Source organism: Pocillopora damicornis, chromosome 5, assembly GCF_964200805.1.
Source record: "Pocillopora damicornis chromosome 5, jaPocDami1.2, whole genome shotgun sequence".
Lineage (NCBI taxonomy): Eukaryota > Metazoa > Cnidaria > Anthozoa > Scleractinia > Pocilloporidae > Pocillopora > Pocillopora damicornis.
Genome location: NC_142674.1, coordinates 26961800 through 26985510, shown reverse-complemented (window position 1 = coordinate 26985510; position 23711 = coordinate 26961800). Strand labels below are relative to the sequence as shown.

At 38.6% G+C, this 23711-nt stretch overlaps 1 protein-coding gene across 1 annotated transcript in view; it reads right to left on the bottom strand.

Moving 5' to 3' along the window:
* LOC149046261 (uncharacterized) overlaps positions 1 to 23418 on the bottom strand; it is a 30734-nt gene extending 7316 nt beyond the window's left edge. The window contains exons 1-25 of the mRNA XM_089206046.1: positions 23397 to 23418; positions 22535 to 22634; positions 21882 to 21958; positions 20675 to 20865; positions 19763 to 19832; positions 13069 to 15592; positions 12816 to 12873; positions 11925 to 12186; positions 10995 to 11191; positions 10299 to 10400; positions 9319 to 9477; positions 8608 to 8787; positions 7657 to 7863; positions 7077 to 7166; positions 6028 to 6107; positions 5632 to 5772; positions 5332 to 5434; positions 4517 to 4781; positions 3809 to 3951; positions 3121 to 3202; positions 2549 to 2643; positions 1710 to 1823; positions 1300 to 1442; positions 343 to 418; positions 98 to 159 (exon numbers count right to left, since the gene is read on the bottom strand). Of these exons, the coding sequence (XP_089062172.1) occupies positions 98 to 159; positions 343 to 418; positions 1300 to 1442; positions 1710 to 1823; positions 2549 to 2643; positions 3121 to 3202; positions 3809 to 3951; positions 4517 to 4781; positions 5332 to 5434; positions 5632 to 5772; positions 6028 to 6107; positions 7077 to 7166; positions 7657 to 7863; positions 8608 to 8787; positions 9319 to 9477; positions 10299 to 10400; positions 10995 to 11191; positions 11925 to 12186; positions 12816 to 12873; positions 13069 to 15592; positions 19763 to 19832; positions 20675 to 20865; positions 21882 to 21958; positions 22535 to 22634; positions 23397 to 23418 (5543 nt within the window). The remainder of the gene's footprint in view (positions 1 to 97; positions 160 to 342; positions 419 to 1299; positions 1443 to 1709; positions 1824 to 2548; positions 2644 to 3120; positions 3203 to 3808; positions 3952 to 4516; positions 4782 to 5331; positions 5435 to 5631; positions 5773 to 6027; positions 6108 to 7076; positions 7167 to 7656; positions 7864 to 8607; positions 8788 to 9318; positions 9478 to 10298; positions 10401 to 10994; positions 11192 to 11924; positions 12187 to 12815; positions 12874 to 13068; positions 15593 to 19762; positions 19833 to 20674; positions 20866 to 21881; positions 21959 to 22534; positions 22635 to 23396) is intronic.
* Positions 23419 to 23711: the final 293 nt, after the last annotated feature.

The following is a 23711-nucleotide window of genomic DNA, read 5'->3' as shown; positions in this document are numbered from 1 at the left end:
GGACAGGGGTCTGAGAATCAGGTTACAATGATTCTGTTAAGAGAACATTAAGAATTTCTAATAAAGCGATACGAAGTACAAATAAGGCATCTCCTACCTTCCGTACACAAACCGTCTGTTTAGTCTGGCGCCGTTAAATCCGCCATGACGCGGAATCACCTTCAGGTGGGAGAACATTTTTCAAGATTGAGTACAGATAAATGTTGAGTGAGACCACTCTATAATAAGAGCTGACACGAGTATCAGAACGACCTATTAAGATGATGAGATAAGTGTTTCCTTTGTCCGCCACCGTGGCAAAATAGTTTTGTTTAAAGCTAAGAACAATAGCAATATACATACTTCTCTTCGCTTTAACCTCGTCGTCATGTTCGATGGTGCGTAATATCTGTACTTTGGTTCAGGGCATTTGTGGGGTCTGACGATAGACAAATCGGAATAAGTTGATTGTTCACAGTTTTGAGTTTTCTTAGACATCTGCAATTGTGGCGTATGATTCGATAAACAGCCCTATTTTAAGTATAGATTTATAAACACTCTGGAATTTTTTAATTGGAAGAGAGGAGATGCATTATGTGCAGTTTTTCAAAAATAATTCTACAAGATGCCACATTTATAACTCTTGTTATAAATGTTAAAAACAGCTTTAAATAAACGGGCAAACACTCGGAGAAACAGTAAAAAAATAAATAAATAAATAAAAAGAAACAAATAAATAACAAACAGTAAGGGAGTGTGAAAAAAAACCAAGCAAAACAAGAGAAAGTCTATTTGTCTAGTGACCTAGAAAACCTTGTAGGCAAGAAATAATTCTTACTCACCTACCGGTCTACCAGGAGGAGCTTAGGGTTTCACAAACCTTTTATATAAGTAGCTACCGTTAAAGAGATAGGCGGTGGTGATTACTTAGGGTCGTACAAAATTCGTAAAAAATCTCAAAGAGGTAATTTGGTATTGTAAGTCGAGTTGGTCACCACTTCAGTCAACGTTAGCCCTTCGTCATCGCTCTAACGAAGGGCTAACGCTCGAAACGTTAAATTCGGAACTATAAACGGTGGCTAATTTACGTTATCAACTCAGTTTATAATACCAAATTACCTTCTTAAAAACTCCAAACAACAAAGCACCACAGTTCTTTAGAAACTTTCCACCTTTAAAATCGTAACAGGAGGCACTACGATACCATATTTAAGCGAGAGTGAAATGCGCATAAGAAACTCTTAATGAAACTACTGGCAATCCTCCAAACAAGCCGAAATACTTTTTCAAGTGTTTTTGGCTCTGGCATACATGACTTACCGTATTAAGGAGAATGGAGGGCCAGCGGACACAGGATTGTTGCACTGCGCATGCTGTTCGCGAAGATACCGCGTCACGATCATGTCCAACGTAGGAGGTGACGGTGGGCGTGCAGGGCGAGAGAGATCGGCAGGTAGAAGCCGCTGACCAAAACAAACATGCAGACAAAGAAATCGATCGACGTATCATAAACAATATTGTAACACAAAACATTAATAAAATAATAATATCGTAATAATCAACAAATTATTATCCTTTTCGACAAATAAATTTACACGAGATTAAAAAAATACTTTTTCCATGAATTTCTTTGTTCTTATGGCAGGGGTAGGATAAGTACACGCCAAAATTATGATCAGCATTCAGATAAAGTTATCCTGACCGCTCAATCATCTAAACATTGTTATTACCTTTCCTGTTGGTGTTCCAGGGTCGTTGAATTGGTACCGCGTCAGGGATGGAGTCCCGGGAGTGCTAACACCAGAGGAGGCCGTAGAAAGGCTTGAGGAGTGATTGAATCGTACCTGTGTACAGTGACAGACAGAGTGACTGTTAGAGTAATTGACTGACTGCCTGACAGAGACGGAGCAACTGACAGACTGACAAACAAACTAACTAACTGACGGGCTGATTGACTGACAGACTAATAAAGGGGGCAGGTTTCTAAAGAAGCGCTGTGGTGCTGCGTCGGTGGGAGAGTATAACAAGGTAATTCAGTATTACCACCTGCGTTGATAACGTAAAATAGCCACTGTAAAGAGATTAAAAGCTGACGTTTCGGGCGTTAACCCTACATCAGTCGCTCTGACGAAAAGCTAACGCTCGAAATGTCAGCTTTACCCTTTATGGTGGCCAATTTACGTTATCAACTCAGTTGATAATACTTAATTGACCGACAGACTGTCAAACGGATGGGCTGATTGACTGACTGACTGGCTGACAGATTGACAAGCTCAATCACTTACTAACGGCTGACTAACTGATGGACTGGTGGACTAAGGAACGGAATGATGAACTGAAGGACAGATTGGCTGACTTAATTTGTCGGTTCTTTTCCTGTAAAGGAATTTTACAAAGGAATTTCAGAAAAAAAAGACAAATTTGGTCATTTTCATCATAACCCGTTCACGCAGACTCGTGCCATTATTACATGACTTTAGAAAATGCGATCGTGATCGTATTTTCCTCATGAATCAAGGGACCTTGTGATCACAGAATACACTTAATAACGACAACACGCACCACATACTTTCCTATTAGTAGGCGTATAAAGCAGATTTGATTCAGGTTTTGGGTCAGGTAGATTGGCTTCTCTCCGTAAAACCTCTGCAGTCTCATGAAGTCCTGGTCCAAAACAACCACACCTTTGATTAACAAATGAGCCACACACCCTCAAGACTAGAACAAATTTAATTCGAGTGTCCAAAGTAATTTGGGACGCTTCGCTTTTGCTCTACTAAGGGCTGTTATTGATCTAGAAAACTTACGCCACCTTAACCAATCAGATTCAAAACTAAAACCAGTTGCGATTTTGTCGCCCGCGTTTTCCCGCGCTTCAGAAGGTTGCTTGTTTTTACTTTAAATTCTTATTGGCTCCACGTGATATTTTTCTTCGTTCTGATTGGTTGTTTTGATTGCTTTACGACACTCAAAATAAGAAGCAGAGACTTAACAACAAAGATTATTCCTATTAAATTATAGAAATAATCCAGCTCTGCATAATTGTTGGACTGTCGGATGACTTGGGACTTTCGTTTCGTTTCGTGATTCCGCCCCTTGACCTGATTTTCTCTTAATGCTCCTCGACGCTCCACAACAAACCTTGGGTTGTGAGGTGACTGTGAACCAGTTGTAAAAGCTCTTTTGCCGGATATGAAATATGAGTCTGCGCAACAACATCAGCCTAAGAAAGTAAAGGCTGATATTTAGTTATTGGGCTGTACAGGGTTTGAAAGTGTCCTACTTAAGAGAACATCGAAATAAGTAAGAAAACCGACCCCACAGAAGCTATTGGGTAAGAGAAGTAAAAGGACAATTCAAACTCTAAAACTGTTAAATTTACATATGATTTCTTACTGGGCTGTTCTGATAATGCTCTAGAAAGCATTAATTTCTTAATTTCCTCTTAACTTAAAAGTATTTAGATGAAAACCGATAGTGTGACTATCTTACCTATGATCAAATGTTTTCTTTTGGGAGGGGATAGCAGGGAAACTGAGGATGTCCCTCCTCCCCTCCTCTGAAAAACAGAGAAAGCCTGAAGGCAGTCTCGATGACCATCCATTTTTAAACAAGAAATACAAAGAAGTAGATTCTGATAAATTCTTCAAATCAAAATCATCGATTGTTCATTATTAAGCAAAACTTTAATAATCGAAATTAGACTTTACCGTACGTTTGCCGTTCAAACAAAATTTAATAAGCAGTAAACTATCGAGTAAAGACGCTGTTGAAGGTCTCCGCCCTCCCCTGTTTGAGACGACAGCTTGTGTCAATTTCAAGTTCATACCTTGTTTATTCTAGACAGGGACGGGACTGCGGAGGACGTAGCCAGAGATTTACCAGTGACTCTTTCAAGTAGCTCGGCAGCATATTTGCAGAAAAGGGCGTGGTCAGAAGCATTATCCTCAATGATCGGCTCTCGCATCAAAACTGTCAACAAATTCAAGACAAACGACATTGAGTCAACGTAAATGAAAGAAATGAAATGATGTTTTAGAAGGTCAACATGGCTGTAAATAGGTCAAGATAGCTGGATATTTGGTGAGCTCTTTTTGGCGCTTTTGTGGACTGAGACGAAGAGTCTTGAAGTAGACAAAAGCTCTTGACTGATTAAGTTGTTCAATGAAGGAATTACTACATAGCAAAATTATTCTGCTTATATAAGAATCAAGAATGACTTGTTTTCTTTTAAGCGCTGGAAAAGAAAGTCATCGGTGATGGTGAGTGCTCGTTTTACATTTGAAAAAGTGTTTTGACCGTCCTCTATCGCTTTTTACGACTTCTTTATCGACGTTGGCTAAACATTACAAACTTTGTAAGTCTTCGCAACGCAACCTTTTATCTTGCGCGAAATGAAAGCGTGATATCCCAAGCGGATAAGAGCTAAGGTAGCCTATCAGAACACAGGACTCGCTTCATCTTGCCTACGGGCACGCCCAGCTGTATAATATGGTTGGATGAGTGTGAAGAAAGCACCGCGCAGTGCAATACTCACTTTGTAACTGGCCGCTGTTAAACAGCTGTAGTTTTCCAATGACTTGCCTAATCTTGTCGCTCCTCGATAAACCACATAGCGCTTTACAAGCTAGAGCACGGATACAATCTGCATCAACCAATGGCGTTTTCACCATCAGTAAGGAGAGCAGAACCTTGATGCCATTACTGGCCCTGACACATCCCCACATCTTGGATAAGATGTCGTCGCTGCTTTTAAAAGCCGCCTTGGACTTCGACTGAAATTTTGCAACAGCTCCGCTAATCTGCAAACAATGAAGACAAAAGTAATCATCGCGGTGACGCCAAACACTACTTAAGCAGTTGAAAAAAAAACTGAAAAAAATCAGGCATGTACCATAGTTAAACGGAAAACTGGAAAAAAAGAACAACGCACTCGGCCTAGCAGCTTAAAGCCTTAAACACTAAATACTTTTAAATTCAGCAAATATTCCTAACGTTTGAGCAGCAATTCTTTCATGAACTTTAATCAGCCTAAGACTGGGAGGAGAGCAGCGTTGAGGAATGGGAGGGAGGGGGTTGAGGAACCGCGGAGAGGTAAACAAAGATTATTGTGTTGACTCCGATATTGACTCAACTTTAAGCGACTTTATCATTACCAAGTCAGTTACAAAATGAAGAATTTTCGCCTGCTCTACCAACAAACTACGCCTGTAACTCTGTTTCCTATTTGTTTTTGCTTGTTTGTTTTTGTTGTTGTTGTTTTTTTTCTGTCGCGAGAAAACTTTGAGAAAACTTTGAGAAAACTCATGCGGGAGGGAGGGAACTCAATCGAAACGCGCACAAACCACTTACCCTGACTCGAGGACCGCACACACAGTTACAAATGACGTGGAGAGCGGCTTTCTGTACCTCAGAGTCATTGAGTAAACTCCCTTCAGCGCAACGCAGCAAAAGCCTAGAAAAAAAAATTTCTTAATATGACTGAATAGAGAGTATATAAGCCTTCTGGCCTCTTGCTATCAAATTTTTTCACGTGTCATTAAAATAAAGTGACTAAGAACATTTCTACTCCTTGTGATGATCACGAAGGACTTTTGATGGGAATTTTTCGAGTCTTCACGTCTAAATTAATTCTCTTCCCGTAGATCATACCTCATTCCTTTCTGTTGTTCTCCTGACGGAAGTTGCACTTCTTCACACAGCGCCATCTGAGCCTTAGGACCGACTGTCAACACAAACAGCATCTCTAAAGCAAGGCGGGTCACGTCGGCTGCTAATCGGATGGCGTCCGCTCTTGAATGGAGCAAAGAAAAATTGTAATATCTTAAGTCGACAATACTAAAAAGCTTCTTGTACCTTTTTGAAGGCAGTAGAAAATCATTACATCTAATGTTCTGCTAAATGAATTATCAAAAACTTCAATTCCTTGAGTTGAAACGATTTCCGAGAATTTCAAAGTCCAGTAACACAGTCCTACAAGCAGACCTTTCCTGATTTTCCTGGACTCGTACAAACTCTGGAGAAATGATAGCAAAACCAATGACTTACCTATTACTGGTCACTCCCCAGTCTGATGATAGGGAGATCAACTGAAGCAGCAGGGTGAAGCCTTGAAGTCTGTTCATCATCTTTAGGAGAAAAAGAAAACATGTTACATTATAGCGAACTTGAGCAATCAGGAAGGCAACGTCGAGGAAGACGTCGACTGAAATGATGAATTTTTACTTTTGGTTAGAATTTCGCGAGTGGCTGGATGTGTTTATCGTCTCTTACGGGGCCACAACTTCAGCATAACATATGTAAGCAGGGTTGAGTTCCAAATGTAAGTTTTACTAATTTGCAATCGGTGTTTCCGTTCTCAGACCACGCAACGTTGGGTGATTTCACGTTTTTGTTTTGCAGAGAGCATCTACGGAGATGTACAAAGTTCTAAAACGCACGTGCTAAGCAATTAGATCTTTTGTTTGGCCGCGTCCTCGTTTCAGGCCGTTGTGGTGTGCTACAAATCCCTAATAAAAACGAGAAAACGTGTGCATTCTGACACCGTAAAGAAGACAGTTTACTCTAGTTATAGGTAAATTGGCAAGGTGTGTCTATGCTTATGAACACTGGTGAATAAAATGAAAAAATAAAAACAAGAACAAAACAAGAAATGAACAAACACACAAATGAATGAAATTACTTCTCCACTCTATTCCTGAGAGCGAACCGTATATGTAAACTAGGAAACTTATGAATATAATAATAGTAATAACAATTATGATGATGATGACAATAATAATAACAATGACAATAATAATAATAATAATAATAATAATAATAATAACAATAATAATATTAAAACCGAAGAGAATAACGACTAACAACAACAAAGCAATGGAAGTAGGTGTCATGGTGTCCATCGAGGAGTTTCATAAGCTACGAGTTTGAAGCTGGACATTGTATCATGTCCCTGTGAAAAATACTATAACACTCTACATAGGAGTTCAATGCTACTATGTGCCCTCCACTTAATAAACCAAGATACGCCTCTGCGAAATAATCAACCACGACCATGTGACGTTTTTTTTTCTTTTGCGTTATTTCTCAGTTATTACCTCAACAGGCTCCCAACGCAGTGTTGTTGGAGCATACTCTAACATCAACTGGCAGTTCTCCATTACACTGCTGTGAGACAGAGATGCAGCCTGAAAGAGAACAGTTGCTTATCAATATCAGTTGAACAAGATGATGCTTCGTCATCGCTCTGACGAAGGCTAACGCTCGAAACGTCAGCTTTTTTACCCTTTACGGTGGCTAATTTACGTTTTCAACCCAGTTGTTAACACTAAATTACCTGCTATACTCTCCCACCGACGCAGCACCACAGTTTCTTTAGAAACTTACCCCTTTATTCAAAAACAGTATCTTCTGCGTAAATATTTAAGACGATTTGGAGTGTTTGTTAGGCGAGGTTCATAAACTTTCATGGTAAAAGTGAAAATTTACAAGGATGGGATTAAATGTTAAGCAGAATACTGCCAAAAACCTTTTCCAGGTTTAAGTTAACTTCCAACCTCTCTGAACTAAAACAGCCGAGCAGGCGTAGTCCTTTCACATAACATAACATACTGAATTTGCCCATCTGACGATATACAAATTTTCTCCTAGAATTAGGGAGTAGGCTTGGAAATTCACCTTATACGCTGGAACTGGAACAGGTGGTGTTCCACCCTCGTTCCTTGCAATAGATCTCCTCAGCGCATCTGCCCTGATGTGAAGATGGGCATCAAAGTATCTCCGTAGAGCCATGCAAGTATGTTTCGCTGTCTGCCTGCTGCCAAACACCTCATCATCACTCAGTAGTTCTGCCTCGTCGGGACGAAGGATTGAAAGCGTACTTAGCTGCCATAAAAAGGTTAAACAAAAAAAATATTCTTTTAGAATGGTTTGCAGCCAGTAATATTCGTTGTTTTCAAGATGGAAACGCAAGTGGAATAGGACCGTAAAATGGCTTGAAAAAATTTAAACGAGACTGCGCAGTCTGGAAAATGCAAACACGGCGTGCACTAAAAATACTTGTTAATTCATAGCGGTCGGCATGTCTCTAAACTACGTTTCAAAAGTAACAAACCGTGATTTTTTGAAGTGGAGGTGGCTGGCTATTGGTGGATATTCACTGAGTCTCGAAGCCGCGAGGTGAATATCCACCGCCAGCCATCGACACTAAGGTGAATATTTGTTTTAGTATATACTTAAAGAGTAAGATAATATAGCAAAAAAGGAATGATTTAACTCATTTATTCCCGCGATGATTGCAATATTTCCGTGCGCAAATCACGCGCGAGTTTCTTGGAGGTGAACAGTAACGGATATTCGGAGTTTGAGTAGCCAATCAGAATGGGCCTTCAACGTTATCCACTATTTTATTAATTATTTACCTTAGTCGTTCTTTTATTTCTTTACGTATTGCAAAATATTTCGAATGAGTGTTATTAAGAGAAATTGCTACTCCTACGAGAACGGAAAGGTCACAGAACAAATAGACCTCGTGGTGTGATCCTACTCCAGGCGATTGAACTACACGATCCACGTTTCTCTGGGTTCCAAACCGTGTCGTGTAATAAAGAAATAAAACTGACTAATTACCTGGTTCACAAGCTTCCGCAGACCATCATTACTGTCGAACAATTCCAGCACTGCTCGAAATGAACACGTGAGCGAGAAAAAGAGAGTTGCGTGACATCTGCCAGAGTCGTGAGAACATTCTAGAAGCCACAATGCATACTTGACCAGGTCACTCAGCACAGGGTTTGGTAGGAGGGACACCTGAAACAAGTTGTTTGAAACAGTTACGGAGGTTCCGTCGACATGTTCTGTTTGTTAATTTCATGATCCTCTGGCCCATGTAGAAAAAAGAGCACCAAGAATTTAATTATTCGAAGTTTTTGTGGAATTAAGAGTAGTTTTGTAGGGTAACATTTTTTGAGTGATTATTTCTGTTTCTCATCTTTATCTTTTTCTATCTCCTTGCCTGCGATTCTCTTTATCCATTTGACCAGTTTTTCTTTAATTCCTTTTTTATCTCTCTACCTGTGGGTTATATGCTAGACATAAATAAGCTTTTTTTTTTTAGGGGAGGGGGGGAGATTGATGAAAAATAAGCAGAGATGTGTTATTCAATTCATTGTTATTTCATGTTTAACGGAATGATACTCGTTACCTCTTTCTTTTAGAAAATACTGGTCTGCTCATAACTCACCGATCATTGGTAAGTTAAATCTGCACTAAATAATGCATTTCTTACAACTACAAATCAGAAAACTTCAAACATTTTTTTAAATTGGAAAAATGTCTTACCCTCTCCATGGCGTCCTCATTGTAAGCGAGATAATACAGACACATAGAACATCCTGTAGCAGCCACAGATGGGCGAGGCACTTCTAGTAACCGCTGGACACCGTTATGAGTCACAAATTCTGTGGCAAACTTTTTATGACAAAGAAGGGATGCCAAATACTAAAACGACAATAAAAGGAAATTGCTTTTAAATTCTGAGGCTTTTTTTTTGTCAGATCTCAGTCGGTACAATGCATTATTGTCTTAACCTTTAACTTTCACGAGTGACCAAGACAGAATTTCTCCTTACAATATCAATACAATATTAATACAATATTAATACAATATCAACCAGATAAGTAAAGAGAATAGAGAAAATTATCCATTGGGGCAGGATTAGCTGATCCAATACTAAATTATCCGAACTAACATTATAAGAATTCTGTGGTTGACAGTAAGGAGAATTACAAATTTGATCTGGGAGTTGAAGAGTTAAAGTAGTGTTTTTCAAGAGGGATGAATGTGGTAGAGTGTCTAAAGGTTCGTTTTATACAAAAGACAGAATTGGAGTCGAATTGTTCATTAGTTGTAGGAGTGCCAGCGACCCAGAGAAAATTGAGAGTCGGAGTCGTAAGTGGAGCCAAAAGCTTGACGAAATCGGAGTCGGAATATTCCGAACAATTTCTTTTCTTCCGATTCCACTAATAACTCTAACGATTATGATCCGGCGAAAACTCGATTTTCTGAATCACAGACAATTCCATTTCTTAACTGAGCTAACCGATGGCTGAAAGCTCCAGCAATTTATTTTTCAAATGTCATTAGCGAAGGAGTCATAAGTGGAATCAGTATTTTGCTTCTGATTCTATCGGTTTGATTTTCACAGGATTATATCGCTTTACGCTTTTTGTAAGTATACCGGCGAGGGTGAAAACCAACCATAACTGCATGAAATTCTAGACGTACAACACGAAAGCAAGACGTCACTACCTCCTTCCTACCTTGAGGGCTTCAAAGACAAGTTGTAGGTCCACCTGGCCTTTAAATGTAATGTAGTGCATTACAAGATCCAGGGCTTTAGATTCAAACACTGTCGGCAACAGCTGAATTGAAATGTTCAAAGAAAAATGTGTCAAGATAAATCAATGGCCATGCAATGCTCCAGGCTCTGCTACGACTGTTTTAGTTGCCATAGCAACTGATAAAATTTGCTACGGCTCAACTAGAACCTCTTCATTCAGAGCTGAGTGCATTTACTTTTGACCAAGACCAATGCATGTCCCTTCATCCAACAAATATTTCTTACTCGCGCCAATTAGTTAAAACGCCTCACGATCAAAAATCCTTGACCCGAGTGAATTATCGTCTGACCAAGGCCAATTTATGTCCCTTCATCCAAAAAGTATTTCTTGCTTGCGTACGTTCAGTTAAAGCGCATCAGATGATCAAGAATTCTTGATCCGAGTGTGTTATCTTCTGACCAAGGCCAATGTATGTCCCTTCCTCCAAAAAATAATTTTTGCTCGCACACGACTAGTTAAAACGGTCCAAACTCAAATTTTCAAGTTGTGTGACATTTCCAATTTATCCTTGATTCAGAGCCCTTTTCCCACAAGCTTCCCACATACTTCAGTGGAGAGACTCTCTCTGTTCTTCATATATCATTAAATGCTCAAGTGCCTAATTACAGCACATACCTCCTGATATTCCCCCAAGGGAGTCAGATACTGTAGAATTAGTCTCTGCTGCATGCCAAGAGTCAGGGGGGAGAGGGAAAAGGACATAGGGACTATGTGGTACCCTCCCTTAGGTGCACAAATTACATTTCCAGTGGAACGGAAACCCTTGCTTGTTTTAACTAGCAATGGATGTTTAGCTTGTAGACAACTTTTGCCTGAAACAAAAGGAAAATATTTAGAAATTTAAAGGAAACTGAGTTAACTTGTGCAGAGCAAACCTACTTGGCATACTTCCTCCTCCCCCTTATCCCCCCCTCCCCCCCCCCCCTTCAAACAAAGTTTTTGGTGTCAAACTTCCATAGATGATCATTAAACAATTTAGTCCTTGATAACAATCGTTTAACTGATCATTTTATTAACAAAATCTTCCATTTGCTGACAGACAAGCCTCCTCCTTGTGTTTCACACAAAAAGTCCTCTGAAACGACATATGGTTACTGTTTTCCAAAATTTGAGTCAGTTTGTTGTTGGAAACTCAAAATCTTTCTTTTTTTTTTGGCTGGAAATTTATGCTGAAATATATGATAAGATTAAATATCAAACATTTATCAAAACTTATTCATAAAGGCAAAAGTAGACTGAAAGAACTCTACAAGATCTCTAGGTGTTTTAGGTCTCACATTGTTAGTTCGCATGAAAGCTCCCAGAGTATACCTGGCAATTCACTACAGAATACCCACTGGAGTTCCTACCGGTGCCAGGGTCTTATTGAAAGCATTGCCTTGGCTGTCAAAGTGAAAACCCAAAGGAGAATAATTGAGCCTTCAAGTTACAAACAAGTCATACCACTCAGTTTGAAAAGACAGTTAAATCAACTTGAAGTTGCTAGGAGATTGAACTCACTGACAGAGGGACAATCAGAGTTACAATACTCAAAAGTGAACTAACCCTTTCCATTGTAGCTATTCACCTCTTCCACTTCTCCATTACACAAACCGGATAATTCGCCATTCTGTGGCACAGTACATGATGGTCCTGGCTCAGCAAGATTCACTTTCTTTATCTTGTTACTCACACTGTTACTGTTTTCACTCTTGTTCCTGTTTGTCTTTGCTTTCAGGATAATCCTGTTTGACAGGTCTGTCACAGCGGGCTGTGTAAGGTCTGACAAGTCCTTTAAAATGTGCAGCCGTCGCAGCATAGAGGGAACCTAAACATGTGAAATTCAACATTTAATCCTCAGCTTATAGTTTACAAGAGTTTTTCAAACAAAAAATGCAATGACTGACAATAGACAATTCCTGAGATGTGAAAAGCCAACTTTGCACTCACACGTTTGAAACACAAATGCTGTTAACCACAAAGCTAAAAACAAAAAACCCTTAGCACCCTAACATCAATACTCATATCCTTCATACTGTTCTCTTGCATTTCTTAAGGTGCTGACAAGGAGAATTTAGCTTCTTTAACAGGTGATCATTTCCTTTAAAACAACAACAACATACTTTATTGACTTTCCCCAAGGGGGCTTTTCAAAGACAATGTTATAAAAATAATCCTATTACAATTAAAAAATCCTATTTACAATTAAAGATGTTTTAAAATCTGAATGTTCTAAAAGAAAAAATGAAAGCATACAAATATATAAAATTACAACTCTGTGAGTAATTTGGTCCTTAAACGTTTTTTAAAAACCTTAACGGAGTTGCACAGTTTTAAGGAATTATCCAAAGAGTTCCATAAGTTTACAGTTCTATAGAAAAATGTTCTCTGACCGCTAGCTGTTCTAAAGAATGGAATTTGCAAAAGCTGCGAATTTCTGGTGCTACGTCGACTAACCTCGGCTCGCTTTATGAATTTTGATGAGAGGTAATCTGGAGCCTGACCAGTCATGCATCTGAAGGCCGTAGTAGCGTTCCGGTAGTAAAGCTGGCTTTGAACTGTAAGCCAATTTAGTTCCTTGCGAATTGGTGTAACGTGGTCAAATTTACGCGCACCGCTAACAATGCGGCATGCGAAGTTCTGCACCGCCTGTAACTTGTCAACATTACATTTTGAGGTATTTGACCAAACATTGGAACAATAAAATTACCTGCTGAAAACTAAGGAATTAATAATCATCAAAAGTGTACGTTTGTCGAAAACATGCTTGACATGGCTTATTTGGCCGAGGCGGGACATGCACGAGGAAGCGGTCTTAATTATGTGTTCATCGTAAGTTAAATTAGAATCTAAAATCACACCAAGGTCTTTGGCGGTGTCTGCGAGGACGATGTCCTCTCCCATAATGGAAAGGGAGCGAAATTGCAATTTTGCACGCATCTGCCTGCTGCCAAATATCATCAGCTTGGTTTTGCCAGGGTTAAGTAACAATTGGTTGTTGGAACACCATTCTCCTATTTTAAACAAGTCGTCTTCCAAATCAGCAATTGCATCCAGGTTGTCTTTAAGTTCGAAGGAAGTGATGAGTTTCGTATCATCTACATAACTCTGAGTGCTGCATTTCTGTGGGATCGATGGAAGATCGTTCGTATATATGCTAAATAGTAGTGGGCCTAAGATACTTCCTTGAGGGACGCCGTTGGTCACGGACAAAGGCTCAGATAGCGTTGAATGGATTCGTACTACTTGTGTCCTGTTGCTTAGGTAACTACAAAACCATTGGAGAGCGTCTCTGGAAATTCCGACGTCTTGCAATTTTAAAATTAACGTGTCGTGATTGACGCTATCGAAAGCTTTGCTCATATCTAATAGAACAACTGCCGTTAACTTCTTTTTGTCAATCGCGTTAAGAATTGTGTCAGTTGTTTCAATCACAGACGTTTCACACGAATGCCATCTCTTGTTACCGCTTTGGCTCTTTGATAGGGTGTCATTCGATTGCAGATACGAGGTGAGCTGATTATGTACTACCCTTTCGCAAACCTTTGACAAGACTGGTGTAAGTGAGATGGGTCTATTATTGTTTGCCTGTTCCTGGTCGCCCTCTTTTGGGATTGGTGTAACCACAGCTGTCTTCCATTTTGATGGAAAAACACAGTTTTGAAAGGATGCATTGACGATGGACGTTATTGGGTGAACAATTGGATTAAGACAATCCTTGATGACACGAATCGGGATTTTGTCTATCCCTGGGGCTTTGTTTGAAGGCATCGCTGCTATTATACGTTCTATTTGTTTATAATCAATGGTACTCAGTGTGAACTGGTCAGAGAGAGCGTATTGTCTCGGTACAAAATAATTCTGATTTAGTGTTAGGTTGCATTCATTAGCCAGGGACGTAATTTTGTCAACAGTGCTCTGACCAACAGATACGAAAAACTGATTAAATTCGTCTGCAACAGCTTTGTCGCTCTTACTGTATGTTCGCTGAGATGTAGATTTGCAGGGGATGCACTGGCGAATTGCTTTCCAGATATTATTGGTGTTATTTGGATTCCTCTGGATTTGTTGGGCCACAAATTCCTGTTCAGCTATTCTGATTTCCCTCTTTACTTCCTGTCTGAAATATCTGTAGGCAGTCCAAGATAGCGGATCATTTGTTTTCTTTGCTTTCTTACGCCAATCATCCCTGGTCTTCATCAATCCCCGGATGTTGTCTGTTACGCATGGATTTGGTTTACAGCGTGCTTTGAAGGTTTTAACTGGGGCATGGCGGTCGAGTATCTCAGTAAATAGCGAATCAAGTGCATAAAGTTTGTCCTCGACATCGTCGAAAACATCGACTATGGACCACGGTGCCAGTGATACGTCGTTGCTAAAATCAACAGGACTGTAGAGTTTAAAACTTCTGGTTGTAATATAGACGGGTTTGGCGCGCGCTTTCTTCAATTTTAAGGTGACATAAACCAAGTCATGGTCGCTAATCGAGCTTTCCATAACCGAAGCCGTTTGAACTTGTCTTGTGTCCGATGCAAGGATAACATCTAGAATTGATTTCGAAGTCTCTATAACTCGTGTTGGCGTATTGATCAGTATTGACAAGTTATAGGAACGGCAGAAATTAACAAGGACATTAGCTCCAGGATCGTTGCTATTCTCAAGTCTGCAGTTCAAATCTCCCAATAGATAAATTGGAACATTGAACGACGAGGCATAAATAAAGTTCTCTGTGAGATCTGAATCGAAACAAGATAACGATGCGTCCGGTGGTCTATAGGTTGTACAGACAATGAAAGACTTCATGTTCCTGACGTGGATTTTTAGCCACAGTTGGTGAAAGCCAGAGGCCGTGATAAGAGATATATCGCTCAAGTACTCCGTCCTGTAATTTCGTGAGACATAAGCACATACTCCACCGCCAATCTTCGCTTGTCGGTCGATACGGTAGATAACATAGCCAGGAATTTCTATTTCCAAATCCGTAACTGAACTGTTGAGCCATGTTTCGGATACGGTAAATATGTCAAACTTGTTTTCCAGTACCGTTTCCTTTACAAGAACGAAATGCTCACGGCATTTAAGCGAGCGAACGTTAAGATGTGCAATCTTCACATTGCCATTTGACTTTTCAGACTTGTTTCTAATAGAGCTGTTTGCTGGTCCAGGGTTAAGTTCAACATCATGTAACAGTTGTATAACAGGTCTAAAGGTCGAGGTTGAATTGGCATCATAGGCTGTAGTAACGTTTGCTCGTTTCACTCTAATAGTGACATGCACGTGTGCCCGCCATTTTGTATTTTCTATTATGCAGAGACTCGAATCCCAGTTTGCCACTTTAACCGACGTAGAGTGCGGGAAACGTAGACCAAAGTACTCATTTGTAAAAGAGTAGTCATGTTTACCTTTCCTCGAGGTATGAACAAGACACAAGAGGAGTACAAGTCCAATAACTCGGGAGCTCAGAACCACACATCCGCCCTCCTTCATGACGAGGTGAATATTCAACTTTTTTTTATTGCTAAACGAGAATTACCCATCCTCTTCTAGTAGGACTACTTCTACACTATTTCTGTTCAGACTTTAGGTTAGTACTAAGATTTTCATTTTCCAAAAAATCTGGCAACAGTCCAGCTCAAAGGTAAGAAGACCAAAATATGTGTTAAACTTGTCTAGGACTAGACTATGACCAGACTCAGACTACTCTGAAAAAAAGGCAAACAAGAGTACTTCAATGACTATATTTCTGAACCATATTAACCTATATACCAAAGGAAAGCTTAGGAATCACACATACTGAATATAACTAATATGTTGCCCTAAACTAATTTGTTATTTGACATCAGATCAATTTGTCCACCACATGGTGTGAAAAACCTAGGTATACTTGAGAAAAGATAACTACACAAAGATTGCATGAAATCAAGTGTTTTTAGTGTCAAAACAAAGTACTAGGGTCGTTCTTTTGGATGAGCAGAGGAACTTTTGGAGTCGTTTATATTATGGGCACAGTGCCCGTTCAAAGTTCACCGAGATTATTAGGTGAGTTATTCCACAATATCTTACTTAAAATTCAGCTTATAGAGAAACTGTTAGCTTATCCAACTCAACTCAGTAAGAGGATACAGCCCTGAAAACTTCAGATTAATTGAATGAACTAATACATCCTGAGGTACAAAATAAGTGTTTTCGGGAATTCATATGACAACCTCTAAAAGAGCTTTTTAAGTTGGTTACACAGAACCAAGTAAATTCACACCTTCTTCAGAAACATGTCCTTCAGTGAGCGTCGAGGAGAATCTCTCTAAATCGATAAGCCTGTATCCTTGTCCCTGTAACACATCATTTGCATCCTCACTCTCCAAGAGCTCAGAGTAAGAATAATTAGGCGAGGATGGCATCTTCATTTTCTTTCCAGAAGTACCAATGAATTCTTTTCATTCAGCCCCAGAGTCAGAGCAATCGCGAGACCTGCTTGGAGTTTGATTGACGATTTCGGTTGTTTGTCTCTCTTTTCGCTTGTTTCTGAACTCCAGAAAACGCCTTTCCTTTACTTTTATTTCTGTGTACATTTTCCCTTTAGTTCCGACCATTGTCGATGATATTTGCCGTAACAACGAGCTTCTTATGTTTTTATGCGACCGTTAAAAATCTCGACGCGTATAAATTCCTATCCCATAATGCAAAACCCTTTTTGTTGTCATGTAAGTAGTCACAAAGTTTCCCGAAAGCCTCGAGCATGGCGTTGCTATGCGGTAACATTCATTACACTCATTGCACAATAATTTTCTGCGAAAATTCCTTGTTGTGTTTAAATTATAAAACAGTGAGCCCTCAATTTACAATTTTGTTATGTTTGAAATTACTTGAGGATTTCAAAGGAACCTAATTCATAATGTAGAAATGTGGTTAAGAGATCTTGACAAAGTTGCCTTTGAGATCCACATCAAATTCAATCAAAGTGCTCTGTGAGCAAACTCGTAAATTGACACATGATTTTTTAGATTATGTTTAATGTTATCTGGTTTAGGGAATTTTGTGGTTGATTGTCATATCTAGAGTACTAGCAGTAGTTCAGTGTTCGCTAATGTAGCAAAGAAACAAAGTAACGTTGGGATAAGAAGGCATTACAATTGAAATGATCATGCTATTACATTTGACAAGGTGGATGATGTCATGTGTTTTAAACGTCTATCATTTTTGTTTCTGGTTCAAAAGAAAAGGTTGGAAGTAAATGTGGGTGAAAAGTGAAATTTACTGTCTTTCGTTGTAAATATTAGAAAATCAAGGCAATACTGTCTTAATGAAAACATTAACGATTCCCTCTTTATCAAATGAGACAAACGGGAACGAGTTTTGAGTGATATAACTAAGCCAAGCCTGCCACCGTCATTTTGGATCTCCGCCTGGGTAGATTTAGGTCACGTGCTAGGCAACGTATGATCAATAACAAGATAGAATTTCATTTCAGGCCTATTTATCAATTTTGTGGTGTGTAACTTTCGCATTTTAGTACGTTGTTTGTATGTTGAATCTTCAAATTGTCTTGAAACTTAAAAGAAAATTGTTCTTTAAAAATTCACTGAAAATCGGTAGCTAAAATTGTTTGTTTAGGTGTTATCTGATTTTCGTGTTAACTTGTTATTTCGTCAGTCGCCGGCATCTTTTGTTGCTTCTCTCAGGAAAAATACACGCGACGAAACGTAATGATCAATTTTGTCCTCAATCTCACGCTATAACAGAAAAAGCTTTTGAACATCTGTAAACTCCGAGCGCTTCGCAGTAAGTGATATTTTCAATGAATCTTCGGATTGTTTTCAAGTTCAAGGACTGTAAATTAAATTATGAAAAACGAAGGTTGTTCTGTTATTTCAGTGTGAATCCTTGCTTGCCTGCTAGTCGCTGGCGCCGCTTGTTGAAACTAAAACGAAAAAAAAAACTCTTTTAAGATTATCATTGGCTTCTTTTTCACCCCACCACTATTCTTAGCAACAAAGGTCGCCATTTCGTCTGTTTATTGCTCGCCAAAAACTATAAAATGCACTCAAAAGCCTAAAATCTAAAAAAAGTTTACAGGAATCGACCAATCGAGCGAGCGAGCGAGCGAGCGAATGCCATTCCCCACATCGTATCTATAACTCGCTCTTGCGCATGCGCGCAATTCACGAGTTAAAAAGGATCCATACAAAAAGCTGTACAAAATCATGAAATGAATCTTTTAAAGATATTAAGAAGATCCTTTTCAATTCCTTGAGGATCTTGAAGGATTGTAGAACAGATCATGCAAAGATCTTGACTAGGATCCTTGTAACTCCTAATCAAATTCTTAAGGATCTTAGCAAAGATCTTAGCAGGATCCCTAAAAGGTTCTTTTGAAGGTCTTTAAAAGATCCTCATTAAATCCTTGAGGATCCTGAAGGATTCTTGAAAAGATCCTGCAAAGATCTTGACTTAAGGATCCTTGTAAGATCCTGATCAAATTCCTAAGGATCCTGGCAAAGATCTTTACAGGATCCTTGAAAGGATCTTTTGTAGGTCTTTAAAAGATCCTCATTAAATCCTTGAGGATCTTGAAGGATCCTTGAAAAGATCTTGCAAAGATCTTGAGTAGGATCCTTGTAAGATCCTGATCAAATCCTTAAGGAACCTTGCAAAGATCTTAATAGGATCCTTGAAAGGATCTTTGGAAGGTCTTTAAAAGATCCTCATTAAATCCTTGAGGATCTTGAAAGATCCTCAAAAAGATCCTGCAAAGATCTTGACTAGGATCCTTGCAAGATCCTGATTAAATCCTTAAGGATCCTTACAAAGATCTTGAAAGGATCTTTGAAAGATCCTTGCTAAATCCTTGAGGATCTTGAAGGATCCTTGAAAAGAACTTTGCGAGGATCCTTATGAGGATCTTTGTAATATCCTTTGAGGATCTTTATCAAATCCTTGAGGATCTTAACAAACGTTTTTGCTTACAAAGATCTTTGAGGATCTTTTACAGATCCTTTAAAGATCTTTTAAAGATCCTTGTCCTTAAGGATCTTTGGCAGGTCTTTGTCAATCCTTGAAGATCCTCAAAGATCCTGTGAGGTTTTTCACCAGGGATATTGAAAGAAGAAATTAGATGCTAGTCACTCTCAAGGGTTAACCTAATGTAAATAACCTTGGATCACAAAACTAAAACACCCTTCTACTTGCACCCAGTTTATAAAGGTGTAAACAAAATTGAGTAAGTTCAGAAACTCAGAAGCTGTACAGGAATTATTAGGTAAATCTAATTTTCCCAAGGAGAGCACTTGATGCTAGATATTTAGTCAATTCAATTTTTTTTTCCTTTTGTTTTCGGTATGGTGACCAAAATGTTCAAAGCCTGAAGTACTGTGAAAAGTAAGACCAGTAAACTATGCTATAAATACCTGTAGCATATGATCTCAGGGGTTCTGAGGCTTCTCTGGCCCACTTGCATAAACGATTAAGCATTGCTTCCTACATGTACATGATTGACATCAAATTTATTGATAGAAAATATATAGAGAAAGATGCTTTTTGTCTTTTCACAAGTGTGGGACAAAGAAAAAAAAGAAAAGGAAAAGAGATATTATTTGTTGTGGCTCAGTGGTAGAGCATTGGACCCCAGAATCTGAAGGTATAAGGTTCAATTCAACATGGAGACTCAGAATCTTTTCTTTGTCACACGCTTGTGACAAGACAAAAAACATCTTTCTCTATTTCTTTAGTGAGCTTAAACCTTAAAATCTCTCTTATTCTATTTAAGAAATATGTAGTTATGAAATAAGGAACAATGAAAGTGGATCTGAAAAGTTTGCATTTTTTTAAAGTTTTTTTGCACTAAAGTGAGGTGACTGAGAGCAACAAATAAGATCTCTTTTCCTTTTCTGTTTTTCATGATGTAACTACATGAAATTCATGTTTTTTATCTTTAATTTGATGAAATAGCAATTGTATGAGTTAATTCTGAGTATTTTGTTCTGAAAAGGACAAGGGGTGCCATGCCACAGAAACTGGACACATTGATCTGGATTTTTACATAGAACTCAAGCTGAAGAAAGAAAGTCACATCTTAAGATTACTAAGTTAAACCCTTTAACTCCCAGAAGTGATTAACAGATAACTTCTCCCCATAATATCCATACATTATCCAGCACAAAGGTAATGAGAATACTCAGACTTATCAGGTAGAAGTTGTTATCTTGATTTAACACCAAATTCTCATAACTAATTCACAAGGAAATGTGTTGCAGCTAGAGCAGAGAATTAACAATCAGATCTTAGGAGTTAAAGGGTTACGAATACCTTTCTAAACTTACCATATCCTGAAAAACTGCAGCACTTTCCAGCCCAGGCATGGCATTTAACAACACTCTGGCTGCAGTGCAGTTCAGATTAAACTGTTCCACAGTGCTCATGATATAGGAGTTTACTAGTTTGTCCATAAATTCATCATTTCTGAACAGTGTCTTCAAAAGATGGCCTAATGCACAGTCTGGGTCAGCTCTACCTGAAATGTTCATGATGGAAAAAACAAGAGCTGATTTTATTTTGAATAATTTAATACAATCAAGACCTCTTACTGACTGAGTGCGAGGTCTGCACTGTTAAAATTACAGACCAAGTTTTTTTCCCTTGGGACATACATCTGAGCCAAAAAAAAAAAGGTTCTGTCACTTAAGAGTATGGACTGAGAAAATGAGGCTCATAAGATTTTTAATAATCAGGGTCCAATAAAAGGAGAAGATTCTAATTAAAGCCAAAATTTAAAATTTTTCAGGCTGTTCATTGAAATACAACCCACTAAATTGACCAATCAATGTGCATGTACTAACTGAGAAAAATTTATAATAAAGTAATTAATTTCATTCACAGCCAGGCTATATCAGTTTGACCACATGAGGCCATCACTGTGACATGGGCAATTCTCACACCAAGCCTCATCTAAGTTCTAGTGTTTTCTTGTGACTCAAGTAAGTAGATAAGTACAGTGCCTCTTTAACACAGTAAGTCTAGTGAAGATTCCACTGGGAACAAAAAGTAGAACTGACATTGAATAAGAAGCAAGAACAACACTTCTCATCCATGAAAGTTTGAATTACTGCTGTTTGTCATGTGTTATCGTTCTTTTTCATGCAGAGTGTGTCTTGGACCTGTTTCATTATTGGCAGGCCTTGGTTCTCTTCAATATACATATTGTTTCTTATCGGCTTGCAGTTAATGGAAGAGGTTTACACAACAAACACTCTGACAAAGGGCTAATGCTTGAAATGTTTTGAAACTCTTTACGGTGGCCAATTAACATTATCAACTCAGTTAATAAAACCAAATTATCTTGTTAAACTCCACCACTGATGCAGCATCACAGGTTTTTCAAAGAAACTTACCCCCTTTAGGTCTGGCTATCCTTCCTAGTATCTGAGAATACCTTACACTACATTACCTAGTGTATTTGTAATAGAATGATGTTATAATGTATAAAACACAAATAGTGTGTAATGTGAAAAGGTAGCTTTGCACTTTTACCTGGATGCCAATCATCAAAAGGATCTGGATCTAGTTTATGATATGCCTCATTCTCACATTCCACAAGCTCTGCTATCCTGCATGAGTGATTTTAAAATGTAAAATACTTTTGAATCTACTTTTTGCCAAATTGTTTGTTCACTTTTTGTAGAGCCCAACATGAACAATGTTACTGATCTTACAGTTCCAGTAAGTAGTCATACACAATGAGTGTGTATCACACAATTATCACGGCCAAGGCTTGAAACTAAAAACTCCCCTCCAGAATCTAGCACACAAATCATTCGTCCATTGTCTTTCCCATTTATTTTCTACCTTTCCATGCTATGTTTTATACGTTCTGAGAGAGGAAAAGGAATTTTTTTCGGTGTGTAATGACTGCGACATGCTAACCCAACAACAGTTTGATCATTGGCAGACCACCATGAGCCTCGCTAGGTGGAAGGTATTTGTTGACATGTAAGATGAACTGGAGAAACCAGTCAATCATTGTGTAATTCATAATAATAATAATTTCAAAGCATATTAACGAATGAAACCAATTGCATTGAGGCAGCTACTTGAAAGCTTTCAGAGGTTATTACCGTCTTTTTTTTTGTTTGATTTTTTTGCAAATTTAAAAAAAGATACTACTTCTAATACACTTCACCAACCTTTGTAGAGTTTTAACGGGTGATAGATTATTCTGATCTTCCTTTCGCCAAGTATCCAAAAGGGTACTGAGTTCAGAGGTGCTACAAATAGACAATTTACCTCAACGTGCAGAGTTTCGAAGATCGAAAAGCCCGCCATTTTGATCCGAAAGATATGATACAAGATTACATGGTCTTCCTCTTCGAAAGTGATGTCACTTTTCTCGGCATAATTACTCTGATATTACTGCGAGTGATTTTGTTGACTGTGTCAAGATCAGATGTAATTCCTGTGTGTAAACTATATTTACGACGAAGTTTAGTCACAAGGCGAGTTCCAACACAACACGCGCTAAGTCCCAGGCTATTATCAAATTTCGCGTGGAATGCCTAGTTGTTATTGACCTCTAACCAGTCTTTTTTATCTTGCAACTCGGTCGGCTGTGATCTTACTTGGAATGGTTCACCTTTAACGACCAAAAATAATCATGACAAATGAATGACCTCCATTGTATTTTGCCCCACTTAACTTTTGATTATAGTTTGATAAATTTTTGAAGTGCTTAAGAGGAAATTAGAGTACCACAACTGAAGTTCAGAAAGGTACACACAAGTTACTTAAACAGTTTATGTTATGAGTTGACGCTTTCTTCTTTGAAGGCTCACCACCAGATGATTACTTGGACAAGTTGAGGCAGTTTTTCTGTGTAGGGTATGGAGTAGCATGGGGATCTGGTTTTCATACAATGTTTACCCCAATTGTCGTTTCTGAATTTTACAGAAAATGTCTTACTTTTTTGGTCCATCACTTTCTGTCATTTGTCCTGACTTTCTCTGATACTTGTCTTCTGAATTTTTCAAACGGTTCATTAACAGAACAAACCTGCAAAAATTTTCCCCGGCATCTGAACCTTGGGATATATTGACCGATCAGCTTGACAGGTATGAAACCATCGTTTGGATTCTGCTATATTTACTCCCCTGGTCTGGGAACCAAATGATCTTTACGTAAGAATATTAAAACGGTTTTCAAATGAGGTCCGCCAAAACAAAGCAAAGTACTCATTACCAGCCCCAATATCAACGAATAGCTAATCACACAAGTAAACAGACAATCAGGCAATCGAGCAATCAAAATTATGGACAATTCCATACCGTTAAAGGTGGAAGTCGTTATTTGTATTTTACTTGGTTCTCG